This window comes from Mycteria americana, chromosome 5 (assembly GCF_035582795.1).
Source record: "Mycteria americana isolate JAX WOST 10 ecotype Jacksonville Zoo and Gardens chromosome 5, USCA_MyAme_1.0, whole genome shotgun sequence".
NCBI classification, from domain to species: Eukaryota; Metazoa; Chordata; class Aves; order Ciconiiformes; family Ciconiidae; genus Mycteria; species Mycteria americana.
In genome coordinates, this window is record NC_134369.1 from 64,346,074 (window position 1) to 64,360,454 (window position 14,381).

At 48.1% G+C, this 14,381-nt stretch overlaps 1 protein-coding gene across 4 annotated transcripts in view; it reads left to right on the forward strand.

The window, feature by feature from the left end:
• Nucleotides 1-233: 233 nt before the first annotated feature.
• Nucleotides 234-14,381, forward strand: part of CEP170B (centrosomal protein 170B) — a 61,099-nt gene continuing 46,951 nt past the window's right edge. For all 4 annotated transcript variants that reach the window (XM_075503721.1, XM_075503722.1, XM_075503723.1 and 1 more), the window contains exons 1-3: nucleotides 234-353; nucleotides 1,946-2,081; nucleotides 14,031-14,120. In XM_075503721.1, the coding sequence (XP_075359836.1) occupies nucleotides 1,977-2,081; nucleotides 14,031-14,120 (195 nt within the window). In that variant the 5' untranslated portion in view covers nucleotides 234-353; nucleotides 1,946-1,976. The remainder of the gene's footprint in view (nucleotides 354-1,945; nucleotides 2,082-14,030; nucleotides 14,121-14,381) is intronic.

The following is a 14,381-nucleotide window of genomic DNA, read 5'->3' on the forward strand; positions in this document are numbered from 1 at the left end:
CCAGGGCAGGGCTGTTGCCTCACCGCACTGAGGAGCCATGACCCAGAAATCCCGTCAGCCTCTGTCACACCTGCCGTTCAGGTGCCGGGCTCCCGGAGAGCCAGCACCGGCCACGGCCCGAGGCCGGAGCCGGGCTGGGGGGGTGGGCCGGCCCGATGGGCCGGGGCAGGGCCGCGGCGGGGGAGGCGGTCGGGCCGCGGCCGGGCCCGGCGGCTGGAGCCGCCTCCTGACGTCGGGAACCTGCCGCGCGCGGGGGCGGGGCGGGGCGGGCGCCGGGAGCGGCCCGCGGGGCAGGCAGAGCCGGCTGGCGGGGCGCGGCGCCCGGCCTGCCACCGCGCCGAGGGCCGCAGCAGGTAGGGCGGCGGGGGGCGGGCGGCTCCCGCCGCACCGGCCGGGCGGGGGCCGGGGGGGGGAGCCGGGCCCCGGCAGACAAAGGGCCGGGCCCGCCCCCCGGGGGGGGGGACCCCGCGCCGCACCGTACCGTACCGTACCGTACCGCACCTGGCCCGCCGCGGCCCCTCGGCGGCTCCGGCCGGGGCGGCCTGCCCTCCCCTCAGCAGCGAGCGCGGCCCGGCCGGGGCCCTGGGGAGGAGGCCGGCCTCGGCGGCCGCCCTGCAGCCCGGCTCGGGGCGGTGCGAGGCGGCCACGGGGCTCGGCCGGCGGCTCCCGGCTCTCCTCCCCGGGCGCTTTGTCGGGGAGGCGGCCTTTCCCCGGCGGGGCCGGGTGGCGGGCGCGGTCGGTCGCATGTCGTGACACGGGCACGGCGGCTCCCAGAGCGGCTTTGCGTGTCCGCAGCGGCAGAGAGGGCGGCGGGCCGTGCGGTCCTTCCTCGTCCCCCCCCCCAGGCCTGCGCCTTGCCGGGGGAGGTCATTCATCCTCCCCGCGGGTGTCACCTGCGCTTCCCCGGGGCCGCTGGGGCGGGGGAGGCCGGCGGTGAGGCCGGGGAGCGCAGCGCAGCCCAGATATAAAATTGAGATCTGCTTCCCTCGGTGCATTTAGGAATGCGGCTTCGATCCCGGGAGATGGGTGAGGGGAAGGCGAGAGCCTGATGTGTGCCACTTTATTTTCCTTCAGCCAGGGAGAGGAAGATGCGATATTGTGGGAGAGGGAGGAGGAGAGGCCGCAGGAACAGGCTGCCTGCAGCCGGGCTGTAGCAGCGGCAACAAACAGGTGTGGCTGGGAGAGTTCCCGATAAGTGCCGCACGCCGCTGCTGCCCTCGCAGGTTACAGCTGCCTGCTCTTCTGCCTGTCGCGGGGGAAAGAGGGGCGGTGTACACCAAAACCCTGCGGTGGGAATTGCAGCCTGGGTTTCCTGTCTTGGGGTAGCAGCGTGGTTTGGTTTTTGGACCAGCTCATGCAGTGAGGAAGGAAGGAAGGAAGGATTTGTGGGCTCCCAACTTCTATCACTGTGGAAGTGGGATGAGCAATAGGGAGGCTGTTCTCCTCCCAGCACCGGTGTGACTGCTCCTGGGAGTGTACCATGAAAGGTTATAGGAGCCAGGTTATGTCACCTTACTGATGTGCTGGTCCAGATCTTTGATGATGGGGGAAGCTCAAGCTGTGATTTGTGCACAGTGCCAGTGATGAGGAAATGTTCTGGAAAAGATGTCTTCCCCCGCCCCCCCACCATATTTCATCATTTCATTGATTGGATTCAGCTGTATGCTTCATTTTTTAAACAATCCTTTCTTCAGACCCTTAGTTTTACTTTACTGTGGGAATATTTCCAGGGCTGCAGAGCTCCTACACATGGCACATGGGCAGCAGATCCTGGCACACACTTCACAACCGCTTGTTGCCATGAGACATTTAAGACATGAACACAAAGTGCAAGAGGCAGCGCTGGGTCCCATGGCACAGGGAAATTTGGGAACTGCAGCTATGCGCTGGTGTACTTGCACACTTCATTAATAGCTCACTGTGTGTTGTGTTTTTTTGTGTTTAGGATGTATAAAGATTAAGCGCCAAGCGCCAAAATGAGTGTGACTTCGTGGTTCTTGGTGAGCAGCACTGGCATTCGCCATCGGCTCCCTCGGGAGATGATATTTGTTGGCAGAGATGACTGTGAACTGATGCTCCAGGTAACATGGCGCTTTTTTTGTTGTTATTTCTTCTGAAGATGCAGTAGATGTGAATGTAACGCTGGGGATCTGTAGAGATGTTGCACGCTTTCTTCAAATGACATCTTTGAAAAGGAGCTTCCTTTTTTATGTTGAGTCTGCGGTTCCCATGAAGACTTCATATGTTTGTGAAAGTGCAAGTGAGGTTTCTTTCAAATTGCCATGTCATCAGATGGATAGGAGCTGTAATGGTGGGAGATTAATCAAATAGATTAACTGTCTTGTTGCTACTAGAAGTAGTAAGCAGAGACATACCATTCTGTCCTGATCTGTGATTATGCTGCTGTTTTTTGTAGAGTTTAATACTTGCACTGTTTACTAGTATGTGTGATTTGAACAGGGGCAGGGGGTTTTGTTTGCCTATATTTCCCTTTAAGTTTGTTTAAATTGTCAGTGCTTGTATGTCTCACTGAGGTTTTTTTATCATGGTAGGAAATACTGATGTTTAGCAGAGAAACTCTAGCTGTTTTGGTGGGGTGAGTAAAGTGGTGACCTCTTCCCAAAGTAATTGTGTAACTTGGGCAAACTTGCAGCTTCTGTTAGTGCTTCCCATACCGGTATGTGTCTCTGCTGGACCTAGTCCAACGTGTCTGAAGTGTCTGTGGTCTGATGTTTGACAGGATAATGTAATGGACGTCACTTGAAACAAATGGAGCTGGAATCCTGCAAAGAGCTTTTGACAGGAGCAGATTAGCTCAGGAATTTGTAGAAGCTCAGAACTAAATTAGTGTTTCTGCTAGACCCATGCCATGAGTACTTAAATGCAAAAAAATGTTTGATTGCACCTGCCTGTCCCCCTTTTGCCCCTTTACGAAGGTGGCAAATGTGCCTGTTGGTGTCAAAATTAGGAATCTGCACAACAGGAACTCCCTCCCCTGTAGTTACGTCCTAAATGCTTTGCTGATGTTCTACCAGGCAGGCTGTGTCTGTAGTTACAGCAGGGATTTTGTGTCATATGTTAGTGGGAGGTCTCTTTAGAGGGGTAGAAGCTCTTTTGTACGAGGTGTACGGAAGGCAAGGTGTTGTCTAGCTGTAATAACGTGTTAGTGTCCACAAAAGGAGGGCTTGCAGTGTTTGTACTGCTCTGCTAGCTGGTAGTGCTGCAGTGGTAGAGTCTCAAGCATACTCCTGTTCGACAGCAAATCGTTTGTTTGGGTTTTCCTGTGAATCACACTGTCTTTTATTTCATGTTTCTACATGTCAGACTGGTGAGGCATTTAAAGGTGGGACATTAAAAATGTGTTCTCTCGTGACCTGGAGGGATAAAACATACACTGTGGCCTTGGTTTCCAGAAACAGCCCGAGTTTTAGGGTGCCCATCTTAATACCTTTTGAAGGTACTGGAGGGTTTTTTTACTGTCAGGGTTCAGCACTCTGAGAATCACATGTCTCAAGTTGTGCACCCTAAAATAAAAGTACCAGAAGTCATGCTTAAAATGTATTGCTTATTTCTCTGGTTATTTATGGGGTTACCTGGACAGTGTGGATTGTGAGCCACTCCATACCACACGGAATATTTCATGCTTCTTTGCAAGTCTGAGCTGGCTTGTCAGTGTTGCGTGTGGACTAGCAGCCTTGTGACACGCTACATTTGCCATGCTCTTTTCTACAAGGTAAATGAATTGGGATTACTGGAGGAGCCAGCAGTATCTGTGAGAGTGAAGCGGTTGTATTTGGCAGCTCATAGGTGGTGGTGGTATTAAAGGGGGTTTTCGTTATTTCACCAGAATAAAAGCTCTGGATTGTCCGTAAAAGCTAGCTGCTTATGTTCATGGGGTGAGTTACATGTGACTGTTTATAAACATATTAGTTTACTATCTCCAGTAATAAAGCTTTTTCTAGGATCACATGTAAGGTCTTATTTTGAACAGCACAGCACATTATTTTCCTAGCCATTTGCTTATAAAGATATTTTCCAGAGCTACCTTGGGCTCCAAATGAGATGACTGTAGTAAGACTCAGTGCGGAGGAGAGACTGTGAACAGAGACTTGATATTCAAGCAAAGTTGTGTGTGAGCAGATGGAGGATGAGATCTAAAAATAGACTTTTTTTCCTACTGTGACTGTCCATGTCACAAAATTGTTGTGCAGACTGGCACAATCATTTGTCTTGGGGAAAGCTTAAGAAGCAGGGCAGTTATCAGAGCAGATGGACAGAACTCTTGTGACAGTGTTCACACCTATAGTATTTCTGTGGTACTGACCCTGAAACTCTATATTCACTGCACAGTTATTTTGCTTATGTATTTCAAGATATTGGCATTTAATCCCTTAAAGTGCACAACTGGGAGCAGACTGGCAGTGTCTGGGGAATGGACTGGATGACCTGGTCAGTGTTTTTTCGTCTCTAAGACTGTTACTGCGTAGGGATTTCATTGTGATACGGTTTGTGGTTCCCTGTTGAGACCGTGTGTATTAGACAGTGCGCAAACATATGACACAGATAAGCCTTGTCCTGGAGACCTTGCAGTCTTGCCTTTCCCATTTTACTGTTTTAGGAGTGTCTTGTCTTTTGATATTTTCTTGGAATATGTTGTCTCAAGGTATCAGATCCCTAAACAGCAAAAAATGATGGCTTTGTCACCAAACGATCAAGCTTTAGTTTCACCTGTGTTTACTTATTTCATACAGGTACTAGATTTGCTTTCTGGTTAACAAAGAGGTGAAGAGAACCAGAGTCTTCAAGCTTAAAATTAAGTAGGTTTGATAGTGGGGAAACATAATCTACCTTGAAATCTTCTATACCTACTAAGAGGATTAGAAATATTTTAAATGTTTTTGCAGCACTGTAAAGCTTCTAGTACAAGTAAATGTGAGATTTACATTGGGTTTGAATGTTAATGCATGGGTGAAAATGCCATGTAGCATAGCTGGGCATGCACAGCTTTCTAATGCTGAGTCAAGGGCTCAGTTCTGCCCTTTTTCTGAAGAACAGTGCTTGATTTCTTCAGCAGTCTTGCTGGCTCCCTTCAGGTAACAGCCAACAAACAGCAGGAGTGTGGAAATCTAGAGCTTCACTAACTTGAACTAGAGTGGTTTTTTTCTCTGAAGCTTGGTGGTGGTAGGAAGTAATTCTCTGAAAAGGTTTACTTTTTTGTAACACCCCCTCCCCCCCCTTCTTCTTGGGGAAATATAGTTGCCATTTTTATCAGCTTTGATCATTTGCTTAATGTGATGGGTACTTACTCAGGGGTAAAAATTTTGCAAACTCAAAATTTTCACTTAGCCATTAAAACCTTTCCCTCTGCCCCTAAACAAAGCCTCTTTTGCATTTTTGCTAAATGTAAATATTTAACAGAAGGGAAAGCTGGGTCATGATTTCCCTGTTCTTGTTTGAGGGAGAGATGTTTATTGGAAAATTTGGGAAAGCAAAATGTTTAACCAGTCCTCCCATGAGTATTTCCCTCCCTTTAGAGCGATGATTTGGGCATGCTATTGTCCTACGCCAGGTGAGGTTTTACATGTGGGTGTGAGTTATAGCAGGAGTAGGTGTGGATGGCATGATGCTTTCTGTTTTATGGCTTTGTCCTGTGTGCCTTTTAAGACAGCTGGCTTGACAATTCCTATCAGGAGACACTGTTTTCAATCGCTTATAACTCTGCTAAACTTCGTAACTGCTTGGGATGAGAGTTTATTTTCCAGGTGTCTGTTTTAGGCAGTGTGTTCTGGATGCAGTCAGCTCCCTTCTTTGGTCTTCACTGTGAACAACTCTGAGAAAAATGCCATTTTCTTCATGTAAAATATTTAAAAGTATGTTTAACCTGTTCTTTGAAGTTCTGAAGTTCTGGCGTTGTAGAGCTGGGGGGTGATGCTTTTCAAGAGTGAATGCCTAGGTCAGAGGTGATTTTTTTTTTTTTAACACCCCCCCCCCCCCCCCCCCCCAATCAATAATCTAAATGTGTTTGACCAAGTTCCAGACCTTTGAAAAAAAAGTTGGACCTTGCATGTGGTCAGCAGGGACTTGCTTGATACTATTGGCTTAAGTCATGTTTCATCTGGGAGTGAGGTTGGTGAAGGGGATGGCTTGGAGAACAGAACTGTTGCAGGCTGGGCAAAGAGGAACTAAGTGCAGGGATGCACAAGGCTGGGGTTTAGATGTAAGAGCAACTGTGCTAGATTAGATCAAGGTGCATCTAGCCTGGTATCCTGACTCAGACAGTGGTCAAAGCAGCTGTTGAGGAAAGTGTGAGGACAAGCCAAGAGTATAATGATACTTCCAGATACTTCCTCAACCTCTTGCCCTGTGTTTCAGGAAGCCAGAGGCCAGATCTTTGCATTTAGTCATTGGATTTCTACTGTATAAAACCTCACCAGGAGATTAAGATTTGGCTGAGCAGGGAGGCACAAGGAGTCTGTCATGTGCAGAGTGAGAAGAGGAGCAGCAGACCTTGGAAAAGTGGAGGGTGGATATAGGGCAGAAGCTGTTCAGTGTGGGGAAAGTGGGCATTACAGGACATGACTGCTGAGCAGCATCTCCCTTAGGCCTGCGATGGACTCAAGACTCGCTTTTATTCTGGTGTCAGCAGATAGCTGTGAAAGGTACTAGCCAAGCATCTGTCACTGGTCCATATGGGACATCGCACGCTGCTTATGGTATCAATTAGTCAGTTCAAGTGCTAGGGGCTTGTGAGCTGAACGTACAAGTTCGTTCTGCTGGTGAATTGGATAAATGGTTACTTGATACTGCTTGAATAGGCATTTCCCTCTTTTTAGCTTGCTTTGGTAAAAAGCTAGGGAATTACAAGCATTCTAGGCACTGAAGGAACATTCTTATGGCTGCTAAATCAAGTGTTTATAACTGTGGAGGAGTTACGACATACCAGTGTGAAGATTGCCTGTGTAATCCTGCTTCTGCCCCTGTGTACATAGTCATGAAGATGCAATCTGTTATTGTGTCGTTACCGGATATTTTTTCCCCGCAGGATCTGTTCCATGTTTGGTACGCAGGCTGTACAGCGCACTCCACAAATAATACAGTGCGATGACGAACTCTGTGTGTATGTGACATCTGGTCAAATTAAGGTTTCATTGGCCTGACGTATCCTACCTTCCCCGGGCCGTACTTGATAATACGATGTCTCTCCTATGTAGTTTAGTAAGTGTATATGTAAACAAGTGCGAATAGGTATGGTTTAGTTTGTCTAAAATATTATGCTGGGAGGAAGCAGACGGTGTGAGCTTGGTAGATTATCTTTTTTTTTGGTACGTCTAGGTGAATTCACTGTGGTGCAGAAGTCGTATCCCTCCATCACTCAGGTATTTCCTGCATTGGGAGCTCCCAGTAGAAGCCATGGGGAATCTCTGCTGCCTTTTGTGTCCCGACGTCCTTTCCCATGGAAACATGGGGCTGGAGTGGGAAGCTGTAGCTGGGACAGGGTGGTGCCCCACTTGTGCTCTTTTGCTGCAGTTATCCAGAGGGTGTAAACCAGCACCTAAGTTAGTCCCTGGGCGTTGGGAATTGCAGTGATCCCAAGACAGTCATTCATTAGGTGTCACAAGGGAAGTAGGTGTCTTACAGGCAGGAGGGAAAGGATCTAGCCTTGGGAAGGCTCTGCTTTTTGACAGGCAGTGTTTCCAGGTGCCTGGGCAGCACCTGTGGGAGGAAGGATGCACATCCCGTATTTCCAGGCCTAGAGTTGTTTTTTTGGCTCTTGCCTCTCCCATTGTTTTCTGTTAATGTGCACTTGATGGGAGGATTACGACGTCTGACGAAATGTGGGTTGAGGAGGCTGGAGGCATGGCAGGACTGGCAGACCTGGGAGGGGAGTTCATTGCTGGAGGCAGGGTAGGGAGAGAGGCGATGCGGGTGGTTATTAGGGGTGAGAGGGCTGCACGCGCCTGGCAAGGTGCTGGAAGCCTGGCCTGTGGAGGGAGGGTTTGTCTCTCTCTGGAGCAGGCGGGGAAAAAGGGGACCCCTTCCATGCCTGAGATCCTGATCCAGGCACTAGCACACAGCTCGGCCGCGCTATAGAAATTCAGGTTTCTGCCCCATGTAAGATGATGCTTTTCCATGCCTCCTGGGTGGCCATGTAAAATGAAGGGAAAGCCAGTGCATCTGTGGGCAGCACGTTCCCTGCCTGTGGTCAGGATCTGACCCTGGGTCACTTGAACCGAGGCTCCACTTTGGGAAAGGGGAACGAGAAAGCAAAAACCCATTCTACCCCAAAACAACGGGTTAAGTTGTTATGGGAACTATGCCAGCCTTCCAAATCCCTTTGCCAAGCTGTGGGATTACAGTTTCATTTTCCTGGGGGATTTCTCTCTTTTGTTCAGTGTCTTATTTTTTGCATGAATACTGAGGCCCTGGTCCTGCCACAGATCCACTAAACCCATGATCTTGACTGCAGCAAAGCTCAAGGCAGGAGCCTCTGCAGCATGGGAGCTGTAATGTGAGTTCAGCTTCAGGATGAGGTGGCTACACCTGCTGAAGAGACATTTGTCTGCTTAGGCAGAGTCATTTAGAAACCAGCAACACATGCCGCTGGGAGCGATCAGGCTGCCTCTTGTGGGGGTGTCTCACTTGCAACCAGCCTGGGGCAGGATGGAGCATTCACTAATATTCTGGAAAAGTACTGAAGTGGCCAATATACGCAACTCTGTGAAATGCATCGTGGTGAAAGAGGGAGACCCAGTGTTCATATCTGTCATTAAATGTTATCTGGGGTTTTACTTTTGAGGAGCAAAAATCATATTTCAGGCCAGAATGTAAGGGATTTTTGTTGTGGTTTTTCTGTTTGGTGGTGTTTTTGGTTTTTTTTTTTAAAGGTGGCTTTGCCTGTCTCCCTTCTAAAGTGGGATGCTGGGAGAGGTTTGTATTTCCTTACTGGGACACTTGTGCAGAGCACAGTACTGGCAGAAATGTAACCTGTTCACTATGGAAAGTATTTGAGCAAATGTTTATTGCATGCTGCCACCAGAATGCTGCAGTTATCTTGTGCCAGACGTGCACAACAGACTGCAGTGAGGAATAGGGAAACTGCTCTTGTTTTGTTTATTTTATCTCCAATACCATGATGTCTCACGGCACTGGCAAGGCTGAGGTCCAAATCTCAACCCTGAGCAGCAGGTTTTTGCCCATGGTAATTCTCCTGGGGAAAAAGCAGCATCTGTATCTACGTAGACAGCTGAGCTGCGTCTGCTCCCTGGCCCTGTGGGGAAACGCAGGCTGTCTGGCTGTATTTCTCCTCCTGCCTTCCTAAGCAGGTCTTGTTTCCTTGTGGGTTTTGCGTGGCGTCTCTGCAGCTCATGGTTTCATCTTGAGTGCCCTGTTCTATGTATTAGACCCTTCACCAAACACAAAGCTCTAGGGTTATCTGCAGCACACGTCGCCAGCGTGATATCTACCTCTGTGGAGACTCTTGTGTGCGTCTGAAGCTGCTTTTGCTGCTCCCATGCAAAGCAGGGGCTTTTGCTGATTTGATGCATGCAATTTTGAGAATCACAAGCGAGCTGCCTGGTTGCATGTCTGATTGGAGACGGATGATCCAAGATGTTGGTACTGGTGTGGGACTGGCAGACCCAGAGGTGCCATTCTTATCTGTGATTTGGACTATCTGTGTAATATGATCTTGGTAGAAAGAAGGGCTATAAAATACCTCTGTCTTCAGATATATGCCGCATGTGCATTTTTTTCTAGTAGGTATTTAAAACATGATGCATTGTAGATAGTATGATGGAGAAGCAGGACAGCCTTATATTAGGAAGTTATTTGAATGTCTGGAAATGCAAGCCCTGGATGAGCTTACTGTATTAACAAATCAGTGTCCATGTTTTCCCTTCAGAGAACTGTAAATGTTGTTAATCAGAAAAGCACACACTGTGTTTTCCCAAGGGTTGCTTTCATTTGGTAACAGGTCCAGTGTTGGGACACGGTGAGAACGCTGTGTTCTTCCTTCGTTCCCAGCCTCTCCGAGTGTAGCTTTATTTCTTGCCTGCAGATCACAAGTGCTTAGGAGGACACCTCCGTTCCCTGCATTCTTTTCCTCTTCTCAGTCCCATCTGAGGTGCTCCAGCTCTGGTTTTGTTGTTTGGATCCAAGCAGAATCTCAGTGATCCTTGCCATAGCTTAGGAGTGCTGCTCACCCCATTGCAAGTGCTTTTCCGGTGAAACAGATTAATTGCAGGGTGTGCCAGTTATTTTCTGCTTTTGACATCTGGGTATAGGCACTTCAGGTTTTTTTAACACTTTATTGGAAATTAATTTTTTTTTTTCTGCTTGGACCCCCGTGTCCCCTCCTGACAGATGGATCAGTCTTGCCTTTTGGTGTGGAGGTTGTGACTGATCATAAGCAAGGCTCAGTATTTGGTGCAAGTGTGCATTTAAGCTAGGGAGTCCTCTTATACTTGTGATTCAGTCAACTTAATTGCAGCTTTTCAATTAATAGATGCCTTAAAATCTTTCCAGTGGAGTTGCAGACCGTTGGGAGTCTGGCTTCTTAAATCACTTTCTGTGATTCAGTGGGTCATGCATTATAAACCACTGGCCTGCTGGGCTGAATTGACTTCTGCAGGACTGTTCTCAGGCTCTGGACTGTTACCAGTCTGGAAACTGGTTAGTCTTTTCTTTGGAACTGGGATTGAGGCAGTCTGCTCCTCTCTGAGAACAAAAGCACAATCAGCCGCTGGGTTACTGCTGTCACTGCACACAAGAGCTGTTTATGTTAAATGTGACTGATGTTGAAATAAACCACACCTCGCTTCTCAAGTAAAAGTGACCTTTGGCAAGTCTGCATCAAAATAAATAAGGTGTGATTTTAGCTATTTTAAGTTGAGTTTCCTTGGAGACAGGCCCTTAGGAACTCCTGCTGCCAGTTCCTGTGATGTTTGCTGGTTTAACATAAACAAAACTAAGAAAGTTCCTCTCTTCTCCACAAAAGCATGAAATTTCACAGAAGTGCAATCTGTGTAACAGTTTGCTGTGTTTCTGGTGTGCTCTTTAAAGAGATGCTGTGAGGTTGTATCAAGACTGTGGGTCAAGATTTTGCATATCATTTTGACTCCTTTTGCAAAGGGCTGTCGTGAACACAGCTGAAACTTCCTTGGAAGATGGGAAGTTTTGGCATAAATTGGTTCCTTTGGTGACCTCTTCCTGCTTTTATATAGGGGAATATCATGCTGCTGGAATACATCTCTGCTCCCCTGTGATGACCCTTGTCTGGTTTGGGACCCCTGAGTGGCTGTAGTCAGCTGTTGTGAAATACAGCAGCCCAAAGGCTGTGCTGGCTTACATCAGGGTCAGATCCAGGGCAAATTGGATTTTTGGGAGACAGCTGGTTCCCAGAAATAAACTGTTTTTTAAATGACCTGTGACTTGGTACCAGATAAAATCTACCCTAATTTTTTGTGTGGATTAGCTTTTTGGGGTAGGAGCCTTTCTACCCTTGGAAGGGGGCTAGAGGGATTGTTCTGCCTTTAAATTCTGTTAATCTTTAAATGAGTGTCTGTGACGTGCTGTAAAAAGCTAAAGCAAACACTGCTGCACCACTTAATCAGTGTTCCCTCACATCCCATTGGGAACAGTGATGTCCACAATTTTGCGTAGCAGAGGGACCAGGGAAGACCTTGCATCTGTGCTGTGCAGGCAGGACCCCTGTGCACCGTTGTCTTTGAGTCTAGCAGGATGAAATGTAGTTATATAAATGCCCATGGATGGGGAAAGGAGATTTCTACCCATACTGTGAGTGGGGACGGTCTTCCCCCTCTGCTTTGTAGGTAAGGTGTGGTGAGCCCTCTAGGAGCCCCAGCCCAGGGGCAGTGCCTGATTGTTTTGGGGGTGAACCCGGGCAGGCAGGGTGGTGGAAGGAGACCCTCTTGTATCCTCCCAAAGGGTGTGAGGGGCCGTGTGGCAGGTCAGGTACAACCCCAGCTCGTGTAGCATCAGCTGCTGCAATATGCGAGGCTGTGGCTGGAGATGTTCCTGTCCTCAGGGCCATGTGCAGAGGTGCAGGTCCTGGGCAGCATCCCTCAACCATCCTTACCTGGACCATCGTTCCCTTACGCTGCACATACCTGCCACAGCCACTTGGGTGATTGCAAATTGGACTGAGGAGCTGCATCTAATGTGAACAATAACAGAGAGAAGCAGCAGCTTCCTACTGCAAATGCTTAAGACCTGCCCTACCTTGAGGTTGGGACTGGCACCAAGCATGGGGATTGCATGAGAGTGAGGGGTTTGTGTGTGCCCCTCCTGGGAGGGCATTGCTGTGCGTCGCTTCCCGTGTTTAGGGCTTGGTGTAGCAGGAGATATGAGTGGGGTGTCCCTGACCACGTTGTCTCTGCCTGTCCCTCCGGTTGTTTTTTGTTTCTTTGGGGAGCAATTGTTGTCCGAGCAGCACCAGTTGGGCAGCAAAGCGTCGAGTACTGCCTCATTTTTCAGTTGGGACTCATGTGAGCTGACACCTTAAATTTAATTCGGCAGTGTATGGATAACTATATTAGTGAGGCAACTGGAGGCTTGGAGTCACCTGCCCCTTTCCTTGCTGCCTCTGCTTGCGGTGGCATGTCGTGAACGGTGTAAGGGACATTGCAAGGTGGAAGGACAGTCTTCTGGCCAAGTATGTGCTTGCTTCATACTGGTACTTCAGGGTTATTCTGGAGGACAGGTCTCCTGGGCTGACATATGCTCTGCAGGGGGAGGAGGTGCCATTTATCAGTTGTTGGGATATTACCAATGTGCTTGACATTGGCAGGGGCAGAAGAAATTCCTGCAAATGGTAGCAGTTTGTCCAGAAAAAGCCTCTGTGTTTTCACCAAGGAATTCCTCTGAAACGATCTTTACTTCTGCACACTTGCAAGGAAGCAGATAATGGCTTGCTGAGAGCAGTGCTGTGGAAACCAGTGTGTTTATACTTGGGAAAAGGGAAGGACTTTTCACCATGAACTTGTTGGTTGATGCCCAGGAAGAGGAGGATTAGCTGACTTAGAGCCTGGCTCGTCTCCCTGCTCTGGTAGCACGCCCTAGCCTCCCCTGGCCTGAGATACCAGGGAGGTCTCAGTGTCACGTGCGCGTGCTGATGGAGTGACCGATTCCAGTGACTGGTTGAGGTCAACTGCAGCAAGAATTCAAGTTAGGAGAGGCACTAGGTCTAAATACAGACAGACTGGTGTCTTTGTAGCTGTAACACGCCATATTTCAAAATTTTTCCGAGATTTTGTTCTAATACTTCTTTCTCAGAAGTCTTACACTATTCCTGCTGAAGTGTCATACTCTGTTTTGAAGATAAGGTGCATTTGGTACTTGTGCCACTGGCTTTGCCACGATGCACCAAATCACTGTCCAGTTCAGTGTTCTCAAACCTAACTTTAAATTTGAATTTCCCTAGAGTTGCTTTCTTTTTCATCCCAAGTTTACTAACCTCCCTCCAACTTGGAAAACATCCTAGAATTTAAATCAACGCCAGGACATAATCCTGGGAACAGTATACATTGTTGTGAATAAGTTTGGTTTGTAACTGAAAAAAATTATTTTTTTCTCTTTGAAAAATGGGAAGAAATCATCCCAAATAGGAACATCCCTAGTGATGAGGCCACCAGCTTCAGCTGGTGAAAAATGGAGCTCTTCTAGTTCGCACTGGCTGAGATCCTGCCCCCCAGGCTTTCAGTTTGACTGGTTTTGTTTTCAGTGTGTATTGATATAATTTATTGAAATTATGGCATAGTCTTGACAGCCTTCAGTGATTCCACCCCCCCCGCAAATACTTTATTGTCTTCAGTGAACTGTTAAAACAACCATGGAAGCGTTTACTGTTTATCCTTTTGTTATTTATAGTAGTAAATAATATTTAATTCTTTTTGCTTTTCCCCTCTCTCCCCCTACCCCATATCAAGTTAGTTTAATGTCGAAATGTTGCTTTGATTAACAGTGTCTCTTATGCCTGACCGATCTCACATTCATTGTGCTTTCATTGCCAGTCCCGCAGTGTCGATAAGCAGCACGCTGTAATCAACTATGACAAGGAGAAAGATGAGCACTGGGTGAAGGATCTCGGGAGCTTAAACGGCGTAAGTAGCAAACCTCCCAGCTGATGGAGGCGAACACGCGGCGTGCTGAGTCTGCAAGCGCTTGTGCACTTACTTAATTCTACTGTTAGACCCTTTTGGGTCACTGCAACTGTTGGCATGAGTTAAGCTAAACATACATAATTATTTGCACGGCCTGAGATGGAGGTCATGTAGCATCTCATCTTAGAAGAGGAAAGCTTTGGTGAATATTGTATTTCTTTTTCCCTTTCTTCTGGTGTCCTTTCAGAATGCTTCAGGGCT